The following is a 20,198-nucleotide window of genomic DNA, read 5'->3' as shown; positions in this document are numbered from 1 at the left end:
GATATTTGTTCAGGAATAGAAAACTGACACAGTGAGTTGGCATCCTTCACCCCATAATCTTAAATCACACTAAACAATTCTTTAAAAAAAACTGTGAAATGTTAATTTAAAAATATTAGTTATTTAACTTTGTAATTTTCTAGTAGACATTCCTTATACTGCTGTCTTTCAGCACTAATATATAAGCTGATTGCCTCATGCTGAAAGCCTGTTATCTAGTCTAATTTTAACTATTCTAGTTAAGTAAACTAATCTAGTCTAATTCAACTTAAGCTAGTCAAATACCTTATACAAATCAACAGAAACACTTTTTGTTTTTTAATGGAGTTTCATTTCCCCTAATACCTCAATTTTTTTATCCAAAACAGCAAACTACATTGGAAGTCAATAAGCAGCTCACCTGCACTTGCACCTTATAAAATTTTCCCTAACACTTTGCTAAACCCCTCAGTTTTTCACATTAAAATTTTCACATTAGAGATGCCAGCCATTTTTGATTGTCAAAAGGTGTAATTTTTTTTAAGAATTGAAAATCATACCTCTCAAGGTCAGAGTACCTATGATTTATTGTATAAAAGTATAGCAATTTGTAGTAGTTGAAGTGCTCTATAGAGTTGAAACTCAGCTTTCAAACTTGTAGAGAACATTAGAGACAACCCCGAAACACAGAAAATATAAATCTAGGTAATATCATCCAGAAGACTGTGACCCTACCAGCACACAGTGGGGCAATAGCAATCAGTCAGAATTCTCCATGCCAAATTCAAAGCAAAGAACCATTAAAATATCATTTATTAATTGCAAATAGGATTCCACTGCTAAGCATCTGGAGATTAATTACCTTCTTGGAAGCACACCTAACACACAGCCAGCTCCACAGCCCATGCATCCTTGGCCTGTCAAGGAACACTTTTAAAAACCTCTTATTGTTCAGTTAATTTTGAAGTGTGACAAAGCTTATGCTCTCATAACACATAACATAACACATAACATCTACTTTTTTCCCTAAAATCATATCCTTACTACAAATAATCATTATTCATCCTAACCCCTACGCAGACAAAAGTATAATAAATGAAGACATTATTTCATTATCATTATTATGCCACTACATTATCCCAATATCATATCCTCTAGCCTGCCAAATGCCATTCTGCTCCACTGGTATCTTTCAAAAAAATGATGCAAAGATCTTTTTCATGGTCTCCTGCTTCAGCAGATTCCTTGATGTAGTCAAAGTCCCTGGTTCTCAAGGGGGACTTCAGCCACCCTTACAGCTGTTGTGGGAACAACACAGCAAAGCACAAACAATCTAAGCACAAACAATCTAAGCAGAGGTTGGAAAGCATTGATGAAACTCTGTGCTACCAGTGATGGAAGGGCCAAGAAGTAAAGTTATGCTGCTGGACCTTAAACTATATTATAAGGAAGGTCTGGTTGCAGATGTAAGGGCTGTAGCAACGTCCATTAGAGTGACCATAAGATCATGGAATTCTGTATTGCTTGAGGACGAAACAGCCCTGGGCTTCAGGAGAGTTAACTTTAGTCTCCTCAGGACCTTCTTTGAAGAATTTCATGTGAACATGCTCTACAGGGAAGAAAGATTCTAGAGAGTCAATATTCAACAATCACTTCATCCAGGCTCAAGACGAGTGCATGATGAGCAAGGAATTCCTGTCAAAACTCAAACATAGGCAGGAGGGGAAAGCAGGGACAGTCCATCTGGGCTGAATACTGTAATGTTGTCAGAGTATGTAAAAATGCAACAAGAAAGGCCAAGGCCCATTTGGAATTAATCTGGCCAAGAACAGCCGGGATAACAAGAAGGGCTTTTTCCAATAGGTCAAGAACAAAAACGAAAGTGTGAGCCTGTTTCTGTGTGGAACAGGAAGCAATATTGCAATAGAGGCTGCAGAGAAAGCAGAGATACTGAATACCACCTTGGCTTCAGTCTTCATTGACAAGACCAGCCTTCAGGAATGCCTGTCCCAAGAACAAGGTCTGGAGGAAGAAAGACTTTCCCTTGGTTGAGGAAGATTGGCTTAGAGGTTGCTTAGGTAAACCTGATATCCACAAGTCCATGGGTCCATGGGCCCTCATTGGAGTGATGGGAGACCCACAAATGCTTGAGGGAGCTGGCAGACACCATAGCTGGGCTACTCACAATCATCTTTGAAAAGTCATGGTGATCAGGAGAGGTGTCTGAGGGCTGGAAGAAAGCAAGCATCACTTTGGTCTTCAAAATGGGCAAAAAGGAGGATCCGGGGAACTACTGGCCAGTCAGTCCTTGGAAGGGTGGCTCATCCTGGGTACCATCTCTGGACATGTGAAAGACAAGAAGGTGATAAGGAGTAGTGGGCCTGGATTCATCAAAAGGAAGTCATGCTTAAAAACTGATTATATGTCCTATGATGGGACAGTTGGCTGGATGGACGAAGGGAGAGTGGTGGTTGTTATCTACCTGAATTTCAGCAAGGCTCCAGGTACCATGATATCCTAAAAGGCAAAGTCAGGAATACCATCTTGATGAGTGGATGTGGATTGAGAACCAGTTGAATGGTAGATCCCAGAAGGTAACAGTCAGTGACACAGAGTCTGGTTGGAGGCCTTCACAAGTGGTGCCCACAAGGTTCAATACTGAGTCCAATGATTTGGGCAAAGAGACAGGTGCCTCCTCAGCAGGTCACTGACAGCACAAAGCCTGGAGCAGTGGCCAATACCCCAGAGTGCAGCTTTGACAGGATAGAGAGATGGGCAAAGAAGAACTGTCTGAAATTTGACAAGAGCAAATGCAGGGTTACTGGGGAATAACCCGAGACACCAGCCAGAAAGCAGCTCTGTGGAGAAGGACCTGGGGGTCCTGGTGGACAGCAAGCTGTCCATGAGCCAGCAGTGTGTCCTGGTGGCCAAGAAGGGCAATGGTGTTTTGGGGTGCATGAGGAAGAGCATTGCCAGCAGGACGAGGGAGATGATCCTGCCTCTCTGCTCAGCCCAGGTGAGGCACAACTGCAGAACTGTGTCCAGTTCTGGGCTCCTCAGTGCCTAAAAGACATGGAGCTACTGGAGTAAGTCCATCAAAGGACCATGAACATGATAATCTACAGATAACTTTCACTCACCTGTTCCCAGTTGCAGCTCAGCCTTTCAGGTGCCTATCAGGACTCTCTCACTTCTCTCACTTAGCTTCCTTGTCTCCTTTCTCATGAGTGAGATAGGATAACAATCACTTACCCTTCTCACCTCCCACAGTACCTTTCTTAAACTTCCAAAAGAAGGAGCTGCCTGTTTGTCCAGGTCAGGTTTTTTGCAGAAAAAAAAACTGAATGCAAAACACATTTCATTCTAATGTCCCAATCCCCTCTTTTCTTGGCAAAAATGGCAACATGCAGACACCAGCACACCACACTGCCCTGTGTTATTTCTTCATCTACTGGTGCCCATCTAGGCAACAGTCTCAATTTTAAAGACTTGGGCTCAAAACCCTGGCTCAGAAAATAACTCAGTTGCATTTGATGATTCAATAATTATTGCCTGCCTTTGTGAACACTGTCCAGTCCAGCATATTAACATGTACTGGCAAAAAGGCTTCAGACCGCTATGTTTTCCCTCCCATTTGTATGAACCAAGAGCACATACAGATTCATGTACAACTTCTCATCTAAATGGCAGCAAGCTATTTTATTTATTTATATAATATACTATTCCACTCTGTCTGTGTCCTTAGACATAACAAAGAAATTCATCTTACTTTGTGTTTGCATAGCAAAATGGGGTCCTTATCCATGCCTTAGGCTCTGTGGCATTATTGTGATACTGTGATAATGCAGTAAACACTGCTGTCACTGTCCATGGAAATGCATTCCACATGTTTCATTCTGTTTCAAGCTGTCATTTGCATGTTGGCCCTCAGCTGCTTGCATTCATTAGATATACAGAGACAACTGAAGCATCTGAGTGTTAGTTGTCTGGTGCGGCATTTTTAAATTACAGAAATGAAATAACAGATACTCTTAACAAAAGTTGCTCAAACTTTCATAAAAAACATTTTTAGTTTAAAAATGGCAAGTCCTGCAAAAATAAAATGGTAACATCATAGACAAAACAAATTACTAGCACGGAGGAAAATTATTATCAGCCCCTTTTGCAAAAAGAAGAAAAGAGTAGACTGATAGTCTGTGACAATTCTGGTACTGAGGAACAATGGGCTCTGAAACAACATGATTCTGCTTTCACCAAATTATAAGCCCTTGAGTGGCATATGGTATGATTTCTGGAAATTCCGAATGCTTCCTGTGCTGTGCTCTCTATTTGTATTCCCAAATGGTTGTCTTGCAAACAGTATCAAAAAACAGAGTGCTTCAGATGATCTGGTGTGCCTGAGGTCTGGCAGTAACACTGCTGTACACAAGGTCATAGCTTGTGAGAATGGCAAAGATACAGGAAAGCTTAATGCTTAACATTCCTCGGGGACACAATATCTACCCTGCACAGCAGAAAAACAAATTTTTCAATTAAACCCCACCAACTCTGGAGCAATGAAAGTATAGAAACTGCCTGCATGTCTACTTCTCTCCCGAGCACTTCTGGGGACAGAGTGACCTTGCGAACCTGGGGTGAGTATTACAGCTATGCTGTGATCAATGCAAGCTTCACCTCCTCTCTCTGCAAAATGGGAGGGGCTCAGAAGGCAGACCGTGAATAAGAATGGTAACTCATTTTTCCACGCTACTCATAGCGAAGCACATTCTCATTCATGAGCACTGCAGAAGACAAGTTCCAGTGCAGTGCAAGACACTCTATCCTACACAGTCACCTGAGGAACTAAAGGCTTCTTTTCAAACACAAATCTCAGAGAGCATATTCCCACATGAATGTATCCACATGTAGAAGGGAAAGCATTCTATCTCAGATTTTTGAATTTTATAGTCGTTCTTGCAGAAATCAGAAAGTGGTCCAAATTAAACAGCCATTACAGCCTCTCTCCCAACAGCAGGTTTTATCTTTAAAACCTCCTTTAATCCTTAAAATCTACACCTCTCAGCATGCCCTGTATGAACATTAAAAATAGATATTAGGGGATGAATAGTCCCACTAAAACCACAAAATTCATGGGAAATATTGCTTGTTTCTCTGAGGGACGGGACCACATCACAGCCTTGGCAATGACCCTGGGTTAATGCAGCCCCACTTCAGGCATTCTGCAATCTTGTGTTGTAAGCCGATAAAAATGAACACCAATATTGTCCAGTCTGGCTAAACATTCCTATTGCTCATGTCTAATTTTTCACCAACTACTACTGCTGTGTCCTAAATGCCAAATGCTTCATCAAATCTTCAGACCAAGATCAAGGCAGATGGAAAGCAACAGGCGATTTGTACCTCCACACACTCTCATACTCTTTTAGGGATAAAGGCAGTCACTCAACATGCAACTTTAGCATTACATCATGCGACATTAATTGCCTCACTGTCAGAGAGCTCTTCCAGAATTTGCTCAATAAAATTCTCACACTAACTAAGCCATGGGATCTGCCCAGTGCACAAAAATCAGAGTTTGTAATCATTTTTCATTTACTTAACATAAAGCATGTTCCATGCCAAATCTGTAGCTGCAGCCCACATCCTTTTTGTAGGCTTCAACATTTGTGGTCTCCCTATATAATGAACAAAATTTGACTACTAGCATATGCTTTTTTACATTTGAGCCACTAATAAGGTGAAGGATGTCATCAATATTACAGCAGATCTGGCACCAGTTAAAGCAAATCTGCATAGATGAAGGAGCAATCATTAAGGCTTTACAGACACACTTTCCTCCAGAGTGTCTAAAATCCTCCTCACATGCCCTCAAGTGCTGGAGTTCATTTTGATCACTGATGTAGCTGAAAGATGTGCAAAGCAGGCACATTAACCACAGACTAAGTGCTTGAGACGGCTTTGTTTTGTTTATTCCAGTGAGTGCATAAAATATCTAGCATTCATGAATCGTGTCAGAATGATGTTTACTTTAGAAATATACAATTATCTTGTTCATAAAGCAGAAACCCCCTGTCTGAGCAAGACAACTCAACTCATGGTATTTCTGCAAAGAAATACTGCTATGGGGATCCCACTGAACCTTTGGGAGAACAGTATTTTCCCTTTTATTTCTCTCCTTTCTTAAGCATATATTTAGCTGATCTATTTCAGGAATGCATGGGCAAAGCTTCACAGTTCAAAATGAGAAAAACAATATCCTTTAGAAGCAGATTGAACTTTAATTACAAAGCAATATCAAATTTGTATGGACACAATAGGAAACCATAATTCGTTAAACTGGTTTCCCCATGGATTCATAATCTTTCTGCATCATTCAGTCTGCAGGATAAAATACTCAGAATCCTCCTCCAGCAAACGTTTTGGTTACTGCGTAAGCAGGAAATCCTCTGGAGACAGAGAAGGCAGAGGGAGGTTAGAAAATGCAATTTCTTCTGCATCTCTCAGAGAAGTGCCAAACATTATGTAGGGCACAAACCAGCTCTTCAGGTTCACCAGAATCACAGCTCTTCTTGCTTCCTTTGACTACTGCAAAGTCAGTGAATCGGGAATTTCAGGAAGAATTTACATGTCACTGTGCCTACCTGCTTGTTCCTTAAGAAAAACAGAAACTAGGAGAGCACTTTAGAACCCACTTTGATGAACAGAACAAAGAAGTTATTTTCTCAACAGATTACCTTTGTGACCAAGTGTGAAAACACAGAGTTTTGCTTCAAGGGAAAGAGGTTAATAAAAATTATACTAGTGATACTGAAATAGAGGCAGGAGAGACGTGAGGACATCACCAGCAGAACCAATAATCTGTTTGAGAATCGAGAATAATGCATTACTTCTTGTGCCACACCTCTCAATATCTGGTAGAATTTTAATCATTCTTGGAATACCACCAAAGTACAGCTTGGCTAAGCAGAAGAAGGGCATCAAAATAATTTTTAGGAATCAGTGGTATTAAAATTACCAAAAGCTCCTCCTGTGAAGGGTGGGGAGAAGAAGAAAGAAGATGAAGGCAACTAAATCCACACAGGCATCTTCTCTGTAATTTTCCAAACAATAAAAGATAAAGCTTTTAAATCAGGTTAATGGAAAAACATCAAATGCAGTGTAAGTTATTCCATCATCAGAACTCAGACTATTTATGGAAAATCTAAAAAGAAAATAACACTTTCTTACAGGTTTGGGATTACTATGGTAGAGTTCTGACCACAAAGAAACAAGAGCATTCACTGAGTAAAAAAGAATGGTGGAAAAGCAGATGTTGGAGCCATGAATGAAAAATGTTTGTGTCTATTTTTTCAGAACAGAGATATCCACTGAACTACTTATGATCTCATGACAGAAAACTATGTACGATTTCCTGGTGTGTAAACAAATTCTAGCGTGAACACATGCACACACAAACAAAAGAAACATTAAAATAAGTGAATATTCATACTAAATAATATATTAGCAGCGCTGAGTTTTAACAGGAAGAATGGGAGGTTTAGTTGTCAAAAATTATTTGTTTCTTCATGCTTTGTGAAAGCACCTGCAGGACCTAGAAATGTTTCCACTCTTTCAGAGCCACACCAGTATTATTCAGGTTTTCATGACACCACAAATAAAAAGAGCAAGCAAAAAATCTGTACTATAAATATAAGTTTTTATATAAGTATAATACAAGTAAGTTTTTAACTGTAAAGTTTTTTTAATCTTGGTTTAAAAATGCATAAATACCATTAAAGCTTTGGAAAAGGTATTTTAAAAATGTAATTTGGATTGAGACAGATCAGCCAAGCAGATCATGAAAATTAAGATTTCTTTTATTTTAAAATCAATTAAAATAAATTAAACTTGTAAGAACAACCTAGTTAATGAGCAAGAAGGTGTAGAAATTAAAGTTTTTAAGGTACAATATAGTTATTACAAAACCTGATTTATATGAAAGAATTGCAAAAAATCCCCATGGAGACAGTTAAGATACTATAAAGCCTTACAACTGTACAGACTATTGTAGGAAAATTATAGGATGTGCACAAACACACAGATACACACATTACCCTATGCAGAAAATGTGTTACAAGAGCAACAAAATATACCAAGTGAGTCAAGACAAATAATGGAGCAAATAAATTCCCAAATATTATCAAAACAAACAAATAAATCAGCCAAACAAACAAAACAATTGAAAATATAGACAACCAAACCAGCCATCCAAATAAACAAAAAACAAACAGAAAAACAACATCCATCCAAAATATTGCATGGAACTTCTAGCCCCCACTGTCCAAAGACTAACTCCAGATCATTATCATCAAAATGATGATCCAAAAAAAGTACCTTGGGGTGAAAAAAGTCAATGGGACACAAGTAAGAAATTATTTACAAAATATATAACAATTCTTTTAATAATCCTTGTGAAATAATAACAGGAATTAGCAAACTGGGGAATTGTTTATCAACCAATCTAGGTTTCTGTTTCCAAGACAGTATAACACCCTGCTTCCAAAGAAAAAGTGTAAATCATAGCCTGGAAGTGCCACAAAGAGAATCTGTGAAAACGACTGAAAACTGTCTGGTGGACTGAAGAAACGGGTAATGAGAAGAGGTGCAAATGGCAAGTCAGAGCCTGTCCTCAGAAGAAAGTCTGTGTTTAGGTACAGATTTGATATCTTTACCCATTATAGAGAAAGCAGTCAGCCAAGAGCTGCCAAAAGGCAAGGAGTAGCAATCAAAACCACTGTGGCTACAGAGAATCACTGTAATTCCTACTTCCCCTTCCTCCCCAGTACAACTCATTACAGCCTCTTGTAATTCTTCCTACATTCATGAGATGAATGAGCCTCTAACAAAGTCAGGAGAGAGAAAGTTATTTACACAAACCTAGCTGAAAGAAGAACTTGTCCCTTGACACCTGAAAGCAAATGTGAAACACAAAACAAGGAGGGGAACATATCAGATTAGTAAAAATTACCTCAGTGGTTGTGATTGTAGATTTAAAAACTATGTGTTTCACTGGGAAGAATTTCTACATAACAGAATGAAACAAAAGTGCAGGTATAAATGCTGGTAAGGTGTAACCAATACTGCAATCTTGGCATTTCACCACATAACAACCGAAATCTCCACACAACTGAAGTCTTGTTCTCTTCAACCATGAGCACAAAGGAGACGGAAGGGTCTCTCCCTTTATTCAAATAACATTGATTTCTGCCTCTGTCTCTTCTGTGGACACCGGCCTTTGGCAGTGTGATATACCACATGCCCACATATACTAGCATCCTGCTACTGGAATTTCTCTTCTACAGCTGCATTTCTCCACACTTAAGTTAAAACTCAGGCCAACTGTAAGAATTTTTTGTGAGGTGTCATCATCACAATATGAATTAAGCATTCCTCTATTGTGTTTTCACTGAAATTACACCATAAATTCTTCTGGGAAAGAATCTTCTCTGATTCTCAAGACGACAAGAGGATGAAAATTGCAGCTTCTTCGGTGCATATAATGCATGCAAAAAATAACCAGAACTGTCCTGAACACAGTGTCCTGAACCTGTGTGGATTGGTCATTTTCCATTTAGATGTGCAACTGTTCTTGCCAGCAGCATGGTTTGGTTTGGGTTTGGGGACTGACAAATCCTGCTCAATTCTATTCTGGCAGCTGTTAAGTACCAATTGACAGACCACATGAGAAAAACTCTGGAAATCCTGGAAATGTAAGTGGATTCTCCAGTCATAACAGAAAACCTCCCTGGATTGGATAGGCACCTAGCAACTGGCAGGGGCACTGTGAGCTGCTGGAGTGATTTTATCTGAATGGCTGGATCTGTGCACTGAATCACTCACAGCACCATCTGTAATAGCCTCTGCTGCTCCCTTCCCTTTCCAAGGATGGAAAACTCACAGAGCAGGAGCAAGCAGGGTCAATGCATGTGGTTCACTCCACCCACTGGCACACTGAATGGCTCAAGATAAATTCTTGAAGTCACTAAAATTCAGGCTGGCACAGCTTCAGAGTTTAACTCACACCCCAGCTAACTGTCCCATGTAACACAAGAGCAACTATCATCCTCTGACTGTGCAGTACTTATCTTTGTTTCTCAGTTTTAAATTATAGGGTGAATGTGAAAGATCCCCTGCTTTTGTTCTGAAAAGCCTAAACAACTAGGATTAGAATTATGTCCTGTAGCATTTCTGTGGCACGCATAGCACTCCATAGAGAATCTCATCTGCATTTTTGCAAGTACCTTCAAATAAAGAAACAGCCAAACACATCTCATTTATCACTCCTCTATAGGGCTTGGAACTTGTGTCCATAACAGTGAAAACAGAACACCGTTAACTGAAGTTGTACAGAGTATTTTTGTATTAGACTCTGTTGGTAAAAGCACTCAAGTGGAACAACACACGCACACCCCCCACACCCCAAAAAAATCAAGACTGTAATCACAGAACAGATTACAGGTACAAATCCAAGATAACAGCCACATATTCTAAAAGCAGATGTTTCGTAAGCACCTACTAAAACCAGTGTGACTCTTGGCTTAACAACCAACAAGTGTTTAAGATCCTCCACACAATTCTTCAGATTTTCCACTTAAAATGAAAGTGTCATGAACACAGCTACCATTTCACATATTTTAGTATCAAGCTATAAAATATATCTTTGGTAATTAAAAAAAAATCTCCTTTTCTTCATTTTTTCCTTTTTAAAAATGGAGACTTCTTCTATACGAAGACAACTAAAACACTCCAAGCATTTTGGAGTATTGGAATCCACCACCCAAGCCAGGCAAACTGCTAGGACACTGCCTGACAACAGTACTGTTTCTCCTAATTAGTATTGTTGCTGACTAGCTCCCAGGTAGTCACTGGTAGATAGCAGAGTCCAGGAACCACTCCCAAAAGGCAGTCCACACATAGACACTCTGTTGTGGAGACAAAGGTGTTTGACTAGTCTCTGCACCTGGAAACAAAAGAAATACACACCATTGCAGTCTGAACTTCATGCATCAATATCCTCATAATCTAACCTTATTTAATAAATTGTTATGCCCTGTTGTAAATTCTTCTGACACAGTTTGGGTTTGGAAGGTGGGGGTATTGTATGTTTGTTTTAATTTTGTAATCCCATTTCTTTTTAGCTTTCTGTTATGTGAAAAACTGTGAGAAGTGGGCATACAGACTGATGGCATGAAAAAGGTACTACATGGTGGTGTCAGAAGTTCTAAAGTTATCTTTGCAACATTGCTCTTTTATAGCAAGTTTACATATTATAACATTGGGAAAAAATCGGTCAGATAGAAATCATCTTGGTTTATGTTTTTTAAGGTACAATTCTAACCCAAAGAGAATTGCTATGGGGAAAATAGCATTGTGTGATAATATATGTGAAAGGAGCAAAATTTGTCTTCAAATCGTTTACTTCTTCCTGGGGTTCAAGTAAACAAGGGAAAAATAACAGTATTTTAAAGGAAGGTGTTGACTCATTTGACATATTTTCCAAAGGAAGCATTTAAAGAGCAATGGTTTTGCAGCCACTTATGTATCTTACTGCAATTATTTTGAGTTGTTGGACTTCCAACTATTGCAGGAGTTATTTCTATTTGTGAGCACTTCTAATGAAAAAAAACTTTAGGTATACTGCCCTTTACCTTCTCATTTCTGACCATGAACAGCCTTGACAAATTTTATATATTTACTTAACTATATACGGATTGGCATTATACATTTTCTCTCAAGTTTCCAGAGAGAAAACGTTTCCTCTAAATGTAACAGTACTAAATCATCAGTGTTTATTCTTCAGTAACTCCCATAAGCAGCAACCTCAAATATTATGATTGCTCTTCACACCTGGCTTACAACTGCCACAGAACAACATCTATCTTGAAATGGCAAGCACACTCAAATGGCAAGAGCTGATTATCAATACACCTCCACCAAAAAGATGTTAGACCCTGAAAAGAGGAAAACAGAGACACTTTTAGAATTGAATGCTTGTGGCTGGAAAAGATAACATAAACTGACTGAGGAGGAGTGAAGAAAGAAAAGTGTGATGTTGCTATTATTGTTATGATTGTTGTAGTAGTTATTATTATTATATTATTATTATTATTATTATTATTATTATTATTATTATTTCATGCCAGAAAGAGGAAGATTTAATATTAATTTATTTACTGCTGAATTATTAGAACTGTGTTTTCACTATCAGACAAGGAATTAAAAACAGTGCAAAGAAGGAACAAAAATGTGACTTGTAAGGTCTAGAATGGGTCTCTGAGAAAGCAAGGCTAAGGAGAAAAATGAGGCAGTATTTAAGCAACCAAAAATGAAGAAACAGACAAGAAGCCTCAGCTGAAGGAAGAACTATAAGGAGATATATTCCATATGCAGCTGGGAAAGGCACAGCCAAAGTCATATGCTGACAGCTTGACTTTAATAGGAAAAGGAGAGAAGGATTATCTGGACGTTATGAACATTGCCAACAGGGTGACATTATCCACACTGGAGAATGGAGGGGAAGAGCAAAAAGAGAGACAGAACAACAAGAATGAAGAGAACCTTCTCAGTATGTTTGATTTAATAAGCCAAAATACCCAGAAGAACAAGGACCTGCGCTACAGAAAACAAGAATTTCATCATAGAGATAATTGCTTTCCAGTCTTCCAGCCCACCTGCTCTTTTTTCAGGAGGAAGAGAAAAATCAGCTGCCAATTTTTCCCACTCTTTAACCTAAGTGTTTAAAACTTGAGTTTTTAATATAATGTCTTTTACAAGGGACCAGCAAAAACCATTCAGGCTCCGTATTTCACCTTCCCATTGCAAAGGCTTTAATCCATTTTTTTCTTAAAGCTCAAAGTTCAGGAGCACTGATACACACTCTACAGGAAATTCAGCCTAGAAAAATACAACTAAAATGTGAAAATACATTACCTCCTTACAAATAAATTATTCTGGCCAGTTAATTCTGCCATATTGTTTCTTCTTGGCTGCCTCCTCTATTCAATCTGTTTCAGTGCACTGAAGATGCTTGTGTAGACGAGGGTGTCTCAAGGTACAAGAAAACTGTGGTGAGGTGCCAAAAGCCCTTTCAAGATGAAAAAGTCCATGAAGTTTCTGCAAAGCATTTTGTATCTCACAGGAGCCACTTTTCTACTGTACAGGATCAAAATTATGATTTGCAGTTTGGAGATATAAGCTGTGCTGCATTGTGCTGTTGATTTTCCAGTTGCCTTTTATCATTACTTCAGCTCCACCTCTAGTGTTTAGCTAGAGTCCAAACATGCCTGACCATAAAGAATGTAAAAAATTTTATGCAAAGCTGAAAGAAAAATGAAAGGAGGGTAAAAGTGAAGATTATACCTATATTTTAAACCAGCAACTCTCCTTTTAGCTTATTACTTTTATATAGACAACTTTGTGTAAGGACACCTGTATTTTTGATTACTTTTTTCCTCTAGGTTTCAGCACCAAACCCACCAATATATTAAGTAACTTATCATCTAAATTGTTTCTGTTTACTGAAACACACGTTCATCTTCAACCATAAATTGGGTAGATCTTGAAGGACACATGACTTTATTTACTAGCAATCAAAATAAGAATTGCAATGTCAATCACAACACAAAGAAAACAGGCAGTTAAAAATTAAAGGCAAGATTATGGTCTTTGGAACAGAGAATTTTCAGATTTTGATCATTAATCAGAGAACATGAGAGTGTGGAAAAAAAACTAATTCATCATTAATAAGCTTTAGCCAACAGTAAAGCTGTTCAGCTGCAGTTTAGTATATATTGGATAAAATCCTGTATAAACTGGCTTTGTGAGCATTTTCATTTAAAAATAGCAAGAAAGAACAACAGAGTTCATGAATCAATAGCGATATGGCAGTATTACACATAGGTATGCACCTTTTCTTTATCAGAGACAAATAAACTAATGTTAAGCAAATACCAAGTTACAGAAACATCAAAATCCATCAAGATCATTAATTTCTTAATTTTTATTGAATACTCCCAACACCCTAGTAATCTTCTAGCAGTACGTTCTATTCCTGGAATGTTCCAGCCCTGGAAGCAGCTAAGAGAACATCCTTAAGAACTATTAACGTATAAAAACAAAAACAAATAACAAATAAACAAACGAACTTCAACAAACAAACAGAAAATACATACATTACAACAACTTTAATCAAATGCATGCAATTACAACAGAGATAGCTTTAACCCATAGGCTTAGCTTAATTAGAGAGTCTTCTCATCTACAGCTCTCACTAAGAGTACCCCTTTGCAGCTGTACAATTAGAGGCTCAAGCATGATGTCAGGAATACAAGCCCTAGTGAGCAGTTTCTAAAATGTGTCAACAGAACATCGAAAATAATTCCTCCTAACCTGCATCTCCTTCCTTATCTCATCTTACTATTTTGAACCGCTGTAGTATCAATCCAGCAGCTCAAGGCGCTTGCTGGTTATGCTTCTGACATCGCTTACAGGATAAATATAAATTCACTAAATCTCCTGCCTTCTGTCTACATAATCCCTTAACCTCTCCCCCCTTTCCACAGCTATGATTCTCCGCCTTCTTTTTCATCTCTGGCCTCTCCACTATTCTCATTCTGCCTTCCCTTTTCATGCTGCCTTCCCTTTCCCACTTATTTTTTTTTAACTCATTGACATTCAGCATACCCTCGCAGTGAGACTTGTGGTCACTACACTTCTATTTCACAGCCTGCTTCAGCATGTTGTTTTGGTTTTTACATTTTATTGAAGGATTGGAATTTTAAATAGTGTTCTCTCATTAGGAGACTTCTATTAAATTTAGCATTTGCCTGCAAGACACAGACCAAGCAGATAACATTAAGTAAGTAGGCAACTTTTCTGTGACCGATGTGCTACAAAAAGAACTAGACAGAACAGTGTATGTTATGTTTAAAAGAAAATTAGAAAAAAGAAGAGTCAAGCAAGTAAATTATTAGGTGAAGTACAGGCATCAGTATTCAAATTGCACAGAAGCTGCTCCCAAAATTAGATTAGTAAAGCACAAGACCATTCTACACTATTGAACCATCAGCAGCAGAAGGAAGTGAGCTTTCTCAGATTTTATCACCTTCACTTTAAATTCTGCAAAAAAAAATTTAAAGGTCTAAGAACAAACCATGAGCAAATCAAAGCTTTATTCTGCTATATTTTCTCCCTGATTCCTAAACAAGTTTTTTAGAATGACATCTTCTCCTTCTTCAAAACCTGGACACACATAGAAATTCAAGTTTTTCTCTTTTAAGCAACAATCAAATAACTATTTAGATACAATTAAAAAATAAACCCCAGTATTGCAGTCAGTTGATATTTTTGGGAATATCAAAACAGATTTTTGTATGGGAAAGCTCATACAAAGCAAACCCCATGTCATTAAAAAGTCCTCATTACAACACAATTTTACACATGGGCTGAGGCACAAGAAGACCCAGTCATGCAGTATTTCTACAAATAAACACACAGACAGAAAAGTTCATACTGCTTTCAATAACAAGCTCCAAATGAGAGAAAAGCTTCAGTCATGCCCAGCTTATCTTCAGTTGTACAGCTGGACCTGAACACCTCGAGTAAAGCAAAACTTGAATTAAGGAGTGAGCAAGTGACAGCGGTTAAACCAAGACTTGATCTAGGCTATTGTTACTAAAAGGCTAAATTGCTGCATTAAATTATTGCTTGAAGTCTGCAAAACTGGAAGTTTTTACCCATTATGTCATTGACTGAGAAGTATCTCATTAATACGTCCAGAAAGGAAGTCTTCTTGCTGCTCCAGACCCATTCCATTAGTTTTGAAGACCTACTTCCCTCACTGTCCTCTTTCAAACCTTGGTTCTGTGTTTTATCAGGCAGGCTGCACAAGCAGGTCACCTCTTTCTCTTACAAATGGAAACAGACAGTGGCCACTGTCCCTTCAGGCTGTTTTTCATAATCTCTCAATTTTAGCTGTGCCACAGCAGCTTCACCCTACTGCTGCTATAAGACTGTTTGACTACAGGTCACAGACACCCTTCACAAACAAAAATCATGGGAAAATAAACATCACCACAAGAATTAGTTAGGTGTCCCTCAGGCCCCAGCCCATTCTTCTGTCTGTCACCACTTCATCTATTTTGCAGTCGCAAAGTCTCTCAGATGAGGAGGACGACGCACTGAATCTTGACCTTTGTGCTGCAAACCTAGCCTTGAGCAACTTGGTGACCTACATGGCAGCTGCACAACTCGATAACTAGTTGGCTGGAGTCTGAAAATGCATGATTCACTTCTGATTCTCCCCACATCACTCCCTGTGCTGTCACTAGACTATTTGCTAAAAAATGTTATTTCCAAAAGCAGACTTTTCAAGCTTGGTGGCTTCACGAAACACTGCTTTGAAAGAACTTTATTAATAAAAAGAAAAATGTATATTCTTTTCCTACCTAAACACTGAAATTTTTAAGAAATTTACGAGAAGGAAATCCAGCATCAGCTCCTGGTGCTGGAGCTCCTGCTTATTTTTCCTAAAACTACCTCCCAGCGTTTTAGACGAGTAACATACAATTCTGGTTGCATATTTTGTAGGGCCAAAGATCTACAGTGCATCTGAAAATTTGCATACACCTCTGTCCAGAAGTGGTACCAGGGTCTTGTGATATTAATCTATGTGTACAAGCTGGCTGCTAGAAAGATATACTTGAAAAAGTAGGATTTGGAAAAATTTGGTGTGCTAAACTGCACCAGTACATATCTACACACCTCACCATCCAGACTAGCTACATATCTCCCCTCCCTTTTCCCTGAAAATGCACAGCTAGAATTTCAGTTGTCACATTCCTTACTGCATCCTGTGTCCCTAAAAGACTCTGATGGCATTTCTCAGTGTTGCAGAATTAGGCTTTCTTATCCTCTTAATGACCAAAACACAGCTGTCCAACATGTTCCAGCTGGCACAACCCTGGCATCTCTACTGTTAACCCAGCAGCACATCATCTGGGCTATTTTGTCCCAGTGAACATGCATCAATACGCGCATATATATCTAACAGGCAAATGGGGGCTTCTTGCATTAAAAAAAAAACCCTAGTATTGCTAAAGCTCCTAGCAAGTTTTGTCCACATTATGAAGTTCAAATACAGGTCTGACAAAGAGACTACAGACAAAAAGTTGAGTGGTTTGGGATTCATTAGTCTAGTGTCTTAAAAGCTATGTGCACACAAGAGGATAAAGAAACAACTCGAGCTATTCCCGCATTTTAAATGTTCCTGTGCAGACTCAGGAAAATAAGTTCTAAATGAGATTATAACAGGATTCAATCTTCAGAATTATCCTTAGAACTCTAATAGTTAAAACATGTTCAACAGTGATTTTTCTCCTGCCTGCAGAATGAGCCACAACGATGCAATACCATACAACTGGTTCTGAAACCATTGCCTCACCCTGCCCAACATAACACCTAAAGTAACTCTTTTTTTCTACCCTGTTGACATTGAAGGGAATACTCTTAACATGCGAAAATCTGTTGAATACTTAAAATCTAAAGAGCTGTCATAACACTGTCTCAGATTATGACCTTAAATTTATGATTGCTTAGAGACTAATTTTTAAAGGTGCCAAATAAATTATGCAAAGCTTGCATTAAACTCCAAGAAAAGACTCTGAAGGCCATGTTGCTTCTTACCCAATAAATCTTGTAACAATGCTCTTCATGAATAAGAGAACCATAATGATACATGTACAAAATGTTTTCAGTTACTTCCTGCAATTTCCTGTTACTTCCAGGTTACATGCTGTTCGAGAGTAACTCAACCAAGCAACCATGGACAGGGAGAGGAGTGTGTGTAGAGCAGCCCTGCCAAAGGGATCTGGGGGTGCTGGTTGGCAGCAGCTCAGGGTGAGTCAGCAGTGTGTGCCCGGGCAGCCAGGAGGGCAAACCCATCCCGGGGTGCATCAGACACAGCATCACCAGCTGTGATTGGGATCATCCTGCTGGATTCAGCCGTGGTGCGGCCTCACCCGGAGTCCTGTGGGCAGTGCTGGGCCCCACAGTCTGACAAGGGTGGGAAGGTCCTTGGATGGTCCAGGGGAAGACAGCAGAGCTGGTGGAAGGGCTGGAAGGCACATCCTGTGAGGAGCAGCTGAGGGCTCTGGGTTTGTCTGGTTTGGACAGAAGGAGGCTCAGGGGTGACCTCATTGCTCTTAGAGCTGCCTGAGGAGGGCACCTGGAGAGGGAGTGCTGGTCTGTTCCTGGCATCCAGTAATGTGGAATGGGAATAGTTCAAAGCTGTACCGGGAGAGGTTCAGACTGGACATCAGGAAACATTGCTTTACCAAGAGGGTGGTCAAACATGGTCAAAACCATGAGGCTTCATGGAATTGATGCTTCAAACCTGCCAGCACCTTCAAAAGAGACACTTGGGCAATGCCCTCAGTAACAGGCTTTGTGCTCTGGTCAGCCCTGGAGCAGTCAGAGAGTTGGACTAGGCGATTGTTTTAGGTCCTTTTTAACTGGAACTGTTTTACTCCATTCTGGTGTTAAATAGCTCTGTTGGAACTAACAAAAAAACACAGTTTGGTCCAAGCAAAACTTGAACTTATGGCACTTGGAGGTGCCATAATGGTCTTAGCATGAGATTACCAATTTGATTTAAAGCTGTACGAACTTTTTCTGTCAGACGCAGAAATACCAACTGTGAGTGACAAACAATTTAATAAGAGACCACTCACATCTTCTGATCTGGATGCCAAGTTCATCTGTGTTATTCTCTGAACACTGGAAATTTCAGAGGGTAACTTGATTTTAACGCCTGGAGTTAAATCTCTAAGAATCTCTAAGTCTTCCATAGTGTAGCCAGAGTTATGGTTCCTGTCAGAACACCTGAAATACCCCTGCTTTCACACATTACAAACATTGCTGCTGAACCAGAAAATCACAGACTCCTCACTGTTCACACCTTTATCCTTATTACTTGAAGGAATAAAATGAGGGACTAAGTCATTAGGAAGAGAGACTACGGCTAAGTTGTTTTGCTTTTTTTTTTCCCAACCACACAGCAACTACTATCACTGAAAAGCCTGCCCCAAGTTATCTTTTGTCTTGTTGAAGAGGAAGAGGTGGCAGAGCTTCATTTTGAACTCTGCCCGCTATCTCGATAACAGCGGTTCCCGCACGCCGCGGGCCTTGCCTCCAAGGCAGGGCTTTCTTTCCCGGTATCGGAGAGCGAGTCCTCCCGCACATCGGCTCCGCAGCCCGCGGTGCCGCCCGGGCCGCCCCGTTACCGCCTCGCGGGACGGGGAAGTCGCCGCCGGGATTTCCCTTTCCCGCCCGGGCCACCGCAGCCCAGAGCGCTCCTCCCGCCCGCCGGGACGCTGTGCCGGGGGTGCCGGAGCCCCACGGATCCCGCGGCTCCAGCAGCGGCCGGGCGGGCTCCACGCCGTGCGGTGCAACGCCGTGGCGCAGCGCCGGGAGGCGGCGGAGCAGCCGCGCCGCAGGTACGGGAGCCCCCGCCGAGAACGGGGCGTGTGGACAGCGGAGCTCCCGCCGCGGCCGCGCCGAGCCGAGCCCGGCCGAACCCAGCCACCGCCCGGGCCCTGCGACCCGCGAGCCGCCGCCCGCAGCCGGCCCCCCGAGCCGCCGCCCCCCGAGCCGCCCCGCCGCCGCCGCCCCTTTCAGCGCCGGCACCTGGATGTGGCAGGAGATCTCGGAGTCGTCCAGCAGCCGCACGGTGCATTTCATCTCCGCGCTCAGCGACCTGATGCTGGAGCTCCGGAACCGGATCATCCCGGCAGCCCGCCCGCCGTTGCCGCCCCGCAGGCAGCCGCAGGGGGCCAGCCTGCAGCGGCGCCCGGCCGACCACGGCACGGCACGGCACGGCACGGCACGGCACGGCACGGCACGGCACGGCACGGCACGGCACGGCAAGGCGCTGCAAGGCGCGGAGCGGCGCGGCGGCAGCGCCACCCACCCCTCAGCCCCGCGGCGCCCCGTCGCCGCCCGCCATCCGCCCGCCCGCCGCGGCTCGGGCCGCCGCTGCGTCAGGATGCGCTCCGCTGGCCGGCCTCAGCATCCTCCTGCGCCCGCCCCCGGCATGGCACGGCACGGCGCGGCCCGCGGGGCCACCACTCCGCCCTCACCTGCTCCTCCCGCTTCTCCGCCCCACCGGTCCCGCTGGGCTCCCT

At 41.2% G+C, this 20,198-nt stretch overlaps 1 protein-coding gene and 1 long non-coding RNA gene across 4 annotated transcripts in view; both read right to left on the bottom strand.

Moving 5' to 3' along the window:
- The window catches only part of FRMD3 (FERM domain containing 3), a 120,787-nt gene extending 100,855 nt beyond the window's left edge, over positions 1-19,932 (bottom strand). For 2 of the 3 annotated variants that reach the window (XM_088156045.1, XM_088156046.1), the window contains exon 1: positions 19,702-19,816. In XM_088156045.1, coding sequence (XP_088012171.1) covers positions 19,702-19,800 — 99 coding nt within the window. In that variant the 5' untranslated portion in view covers positions 19,801-19,816. Of the gene's footprint in view, positions 1-19,701 lie in introns of all 3 variants that reach the window. The other variant, XM_014869084.2, reaches the window with a different exon arrangement.
- On the bottom strand, positions 7,815-12,942 carry LOC148219828 (uncharacterized). Its single transcript, XR_015799256.1, has 2 exons — positions 11,866-12,942; positions 7,815-10,978 (listed from the first exon to the last, which is right to left on the bottom strand). It is a non-coding gene; the product is annotated as an uncharacterized LOC148219828 (long non-coding RNA).
- Positions 19,933-20,198: the final 266 nt, after the last annotated feature.

The sequence above is a fragment of the Sturnus vulgaris genome, chromosome Z, assembly GCF_052056855.1.
Source record: "Sturnus vulgaris isolate bStuVul1 chromosome Z, bStuVul1.hap1, whole genome shotgun sequence".
In the NCBI taxonomy this organism is placed as follows: Eukaryota; Metazoa; Chordata; class Aves; order Passeriformes; family Sturnidae; genus Sturnus; species Sturnus vulgaris.
The sequence above is the reverse complement of the archived record's forward strand: the minus strand, read 5'-3'. Positions and strand labels throughout refer to the sequence as shown.